The sequence below is a fragment of the Nestor notabilis genome, unplaced genomic scaffold (assembly GCF_000696875.1).
Source record: "Nestor notabilis isolate BGI_N333 unplaced genomic scaffold, ASM69687v1 scaffold10733, whole genome shotgun sequence".
In the NCBI taxonomy this organism is placed as follows: Eukaryota; Metazoa; Chordata; class Aves; order Psittaciformes; family Psittacidae; genus Nestor; species Nestor notabilis.
In genome coordinates this window covers 1-5,085 of record NW_009920639.1, presented here as the reverse complement: position 1 = coordinate 5,085, position 5,085 = coordinate 1, and the positions used below count along the sequence as shown (strand labels likewise).

At 53.9% G+C, this 5,085-nt stretch overlaps 1 protein-coding gene across 1 annotated transcript in view; it reads right to left on the bottom strand.

The window, feature by feature from the left end:
- AGRN (agrin) overlaps window positions 1-5,082 on the bottom strand; it is a gene marked incomplete at its 5' end in the record, with an annotated part of 36,126 nt that extends 31,044 nt beyond the window's left edge. Inside the window, 3 exons of the mRNA XM_010010768.1 lie at window positions 2,168-2,374; window positions 2,475-2,699; window positions 5,022-5,082. Coding sequence (XP_010009070.1) covers window positions 2,168-2,374; window positions 2,475-2,699; window positions 5,022-5,082 — 493 coding nt within the window. The remainder of the gene's footprint in view (window positions 1-2,167; window positions 2,375-2,474; window positions 2,700-5,021) is intronic.
- Between the last annotated feature and the right edge of the window lie 3 nt (window positions 5,083-5,085).

Here is a 5,085-nt window from a genome sequence, read left to right as displayed (position 1 = left end):
ATTTCCTTTCCTATTATTTTTCCTTTTCTTTTTCCTTTTCCTTTCCTTTTCCCTTTCCTTCCCCAGATCCGTGCATCTCCTGCATCCTCACAGCACATGGATGAAGTCCCCAAGCTCCCCGCTATGCGCGCTGGGTGCAGACAGAGCCTGTGGCTCCCCCACCCCCTGGGCTCACCACCGCCGAGCCCCCTGCAGCCAACAGAAGCCTCCAACAGCCAGGAGAGAAGCTGGTGCCACCAACAGTGATCTGTGTTGTCAGAACAGCTAGAAAACAGCATCATCACCCCAATCTCCACTTCTAAATCCATCTCCCATCTCCCACTGAGCCTGAACTGGTGCCAGAGAGGAGAACGTGCTTTCTTTCCAACAGGCTCAGACAGAACATGCTTTCCTAAGCTGATGGGGAGACCAAAGGCTTGCCCACACCTCATGGTGGTTTGCTACAGGGCTGCCTGGAGCTGCCGTGTGGATGTGAAAGCCTCGGCTTTGGCAGGCAGATCCCCAGCTTTGATCTGCTTCCCTGGATTACAGGCTCTGTTTGCTCCCACCCCGTAAGGATGCAGCTCCTGAAAGCAGATGTGTGCATCTGCTGTCCTCGCCTGCAGGAAGAGAGGCTAAAATGAAAGAGAGGAACAGCAGATGTACAGGGACCTGATTCTACTGCCCACTGGCCTCACTGCACTGAATGGGCTGGGAATGATATATTCCTGACAGCTCGTAACTACCAGCACGAGTCCTCTGCTCACCCTACGAATTTGGGAAGCCTCAGCAAGGACCTGATGCTAAAGGAGGCACAGGGAGGGTTTGTGGAGAGCCCAGGGCATCAGCACCCAACGACCCAGCTGCAAACACCATGTCCTGGCTCCAGTGCATCTCAGGAGCCACAGGCACCTCACTTTGTGTCCCTGCACCAAGGCAGCCTGCCCCACCATGAGCAGCCCCATGCCAGCCCCAGTGGCCACTCACACCTCCACAGTGGCACAGCAGGGCAGGAAAATGAGTTCCAGGCTTGCCCAGCTTCTTGGCAAGGCTTCTGGTTGCCATCCAGCACCAGCTCCCTGCAGCAGAGAGGAGTGAAAGGTGCCTGCGTTGATCTTCCTATAGGGAGAACGTGGGGAAATGACTCCTAATCATTCATCCACCAGAAACACAGTGAAAGGGATGATTAAAAATCACAGTTTGTGATTGTATTGAGTGTGATTTTGGGAGCCAGACAAAAGGGGTTTCAAGCAGCTGGGCTGGCAGCATTAACAACCCACTGCAGGAGCACAAAGCCAACAAAACAGATCCACAACATGGGGCCCAATTTCCGAGTGTTTCAGAAGGTTTGATACAGCTGATACCTTATGAAACATCAGCTTAAAATAAAAGGACACAGTTCCAGATGTAGTAAAAACCAATTTGAGCTTAAATGAAACAGTCCAACTCATACAAATCAATCCAGTGGCTGTGCTTAACTTCCTTCGTTCTCTGTGCAATGATGTTAAAATTGGACGTTCCCAACATCCTAAGGACACAAAGTCCCATCCTATCACATCCTCCTGAAAAGCATCCATTGGAAAAGGTCAAAAGCTGCTCCCAGAGACGAGACAAAGACACGCTGAGACGTCCAAAGAGCGGGTGCACTGGGAAGAGTTCCTTATGGAGATACCTGGAGCTGAGAGAAGCAGGCAGGCATGGAGGGGGAAGCATGGAAGGAGCTTGGGACTGGCACTACCCTGGGAGGAGAAATGAATGGCATTGGCGGCACGGGAACTGCGTGGTGGTGGATGTGCCCTTGGCCATGGTGGTGAATGAGAGAAACCAGCTGGACATCACAGACACTTGGTGCTGTTTAAACACGAATGACTCTTTCCTGTGTTACTGAGCACATCAGAGACAAGACCAAGGAGGAACACACACACACACACAGGGGAGGACTGTGAAAGGAAAACCAACAGGGAGGAATGGATATTCAGGGCTTGTTGGCCACACCACTGAAGAGAACCTGTGTCTTGCTCAGAGTGAGCATCCACTCACAACTTACTTACCTGCATCTTTCCAGCATCACCTGCATGGAATGGACTGATACAGTCTGGGCTTAAAGTGGCTGCTGGGGCTGGGAAGCGAGTGATGTGGGGGTACCAGTGCTCCTGTGGGTGAGCAGCCTGGTGGCACCAGTGCTTACCACAGGGTCCGCTGTGCTTTACGGGGATGGCAGCCTTCTGGTGGCACTCTGCCTTGCGGCGCTCGCAGTCGTTGCTGTAGGTGCGGCTGTCGCGGGCGCACACGGGCCGGTAGGTACCGTCGCAAGAGATGCGGTCGCAGGAGCAGCGAGCGGTGCCGCGGCGGTTCAAGCACACAGCGTTGAACTTGCACTCGTCCTTGCATTTGTCTGTGGGGACAGGGGACAGCACTGCTCAAACCCAGCCCAGGGACAGGAAGCAGGAATCTGAACACTCCCCTCACTCCCAAGGACGCAGGGATGTACTTACCCTGATGCTGGCACTGCCCTGAACGCACCTTCTGGATCTCCAGTCCCCGGATGGCCCCCGAGCGCCCCATCACGCACTCGTTGTCGTAAGTCACCCCATCATCACCGCACACAAGCTCCTTCTTCGGGGGACAGGTCTCGGGGCGGGAGAGCAGCTCTACCCGCCGAGTGCGGGGGTTCACCCGGCACACACGGTTCATGTCGTTGAGGACGCCTTTACAAGGGTCTGTGCGTGGAGACAGGGCACACAGTCAGGGGCAATCACAGGGGTGCTTCCTGACCTGCCCTCCTTCCCTTTGGCTGGCTCCGAGAGCCTCCAATCCTTCCCCAGCGGTACTCAGTGCTCTTCCTCAAGGCTGGACATCCGCACACATAAGGACTCTGCACACACTCACCCATTCCAGAGTGATGGCTGGATGGGATGAGCTCTGCCTCTTTTCCCATCCTGAGCTGCCTTCACTCCCCTCTGTCTAAGGGCACCCTGATCCAGGCAAACCTCCCCCAAATCCAAAGTGCGTTACAAGATGCTTGGTTCTCCCATCCCATGCTCCCTCCCTGTCTTCCCAAACTGCTGGAAAAGCATGGAAGGCAGCCAGGACCACACACTGCCTTGCCCCACTGCTCTAATCTAGGCTTATCCGGATCACCCTCACTGATGTGCTGAGCTCGCATTAGCGTACCAAAGACATGGGTAAACTAGGTGCTGACTGTTCACTAATCCCTAACTCCAGGTTTTCCTCCTCCTTGCCAAGCAGGGAACCTGCAGAGTGCTGATTCATTGTCTGCAATTGCAGAAACACAATCGAATCTCTCCCCCCTTTAATCCTACTAGTCTGAAATCCCTGCATCAACCAGTCCCAGGATGACAAGGTGGGGAAACAACACAATACCCCATTTCCTCAGCCTCTTACAAGCTGGAAAGGGACTTCCATTCTGGCCACTCCTACATCCCTTGGAGAACGCTGGCCTAGGACAGGGTCACAGCTGAGTCTTTTGCTTTAACCACTTTAGCATACGCAGTAATCATGGAAACGAAACAGACGGAGGAGATCCCATAGGACCTGCCCAATCCATCTCTTATCCCCCCTCTGGCAAGAGCTGCCTGTGCTCGCTGCTGCCCCACCAGCAGACAGACAGGGATGTGTTACCTCCTTGGAGGCTTCTACAACCCCAATAATACAAGAACATCTTGTGTGGACTCAAGGGGCTGTGGGTAAATGAGGCTGCTGCAGTGGGGCAGGGATGCAGAACAGATGAGGAGGTGGGGACCGACCACATCAGAGGGGTTGGGGATGAGGCAGATGCAGTGGTTTATCTCAGGGACTGTGTGATGGGAACTGTATGTATGACTCTTCATCCCTGCTCCCTCTTCTACCTTGGAGTACATCCTTAAGCCCTACACTGCACACCCAACAGAGCACAAAGACCTTCTGCTGTTTCCAGGCTCTGCAACCCATCTGCCTGAGCTCCTGCTGATGCCCAGCTAAAACCAGGAGGACCTCAAAGGAGCAGCGAGGCTCAAAAGCGTGTTCTCTGCCCTAGAAACCAGGTGTGACAGCACCTCTTCCGCACCTCCCACTTGCACCCATCTCACCCTACTTGGGACTGAGCAGTGAAAACACAATTCAAGCTCTTTGGGGTTTGCAGCCTGCCCAAACACACTCCCACACTCCCTCCCCCAGGGACAAACACTGGTCTGGCACGTGTCCTGCCTGATCTCATGGTTTTCCTAATGAATGCAGTTGCTTTTAATTACCAAGATCCACAGTCATTGTTAACCCAAGAGGAAGCCATCCTCACAGCGGTTGTGCTCTGGGATCTGAGCCTCTTGGGCTCCTTTAATTAGAGAGAGCTGCTTGCCCACAAGCCCTGGGATGTCACCTAGCAAAAGGGCTTCTTGCCAAAGCCAGCAGCTAGGGGATTCCAGCCTAGGAAACAGCAGGAGGAAAAGGAGGGAGCACAGATGTTCCCACCGCTTTGTAGGTCAGTGGGTCCCAAGAAGAAACAACCACAGCTGCAGGGGAAGTGCTGGTTTGGTCTGAGTTTCAGAAACCATCACCCACAAAGTGACCTTCTACCGCCCAGCCTGTTTTTGAGCTGATGAAGACATACAAGGAGAGGCTGAGAACATTGGAGCTGCGTGAAGACCTCAGAGCAGCTTCCAGTATCTGAGGGGGGGTTACAAGGATGCTGTAGAGGGACTCTTCATTAGGAACTGTAGCGACAGGACAAGGGGTGATGGGTTTAAGCTTAAACAGAGGAAGTTCAGGTTGGATCTAAGGAAGGAGCTCTTTACCGTGAGGGTGGTGAGGTGTGGAACGGGTTGCCCAAAGAAGTGGTAAATGCTCCCTCCCTGGCAAGTTGGATGGGGCTTGGAGCAACCTGCTTTAGCAGAAGGTGTCCCTCCCCGTGGCAGGGGGTTAGAACTGGATGAGCTTTAAGGTCCCTACCAACCCATCCCACGACTCCATGACAGCGAGTGTGCTTTGCCATTCCCCACTGCCTTCAATCCGAGCGGGAAGGTTTATAAGGCAACAAGAGGACTCACCGCAGGCGCCATCGAACTTCTTGAAGACGTTCTCCTGCTTGTCGCAGGCGTGCTTGTTGAGCTG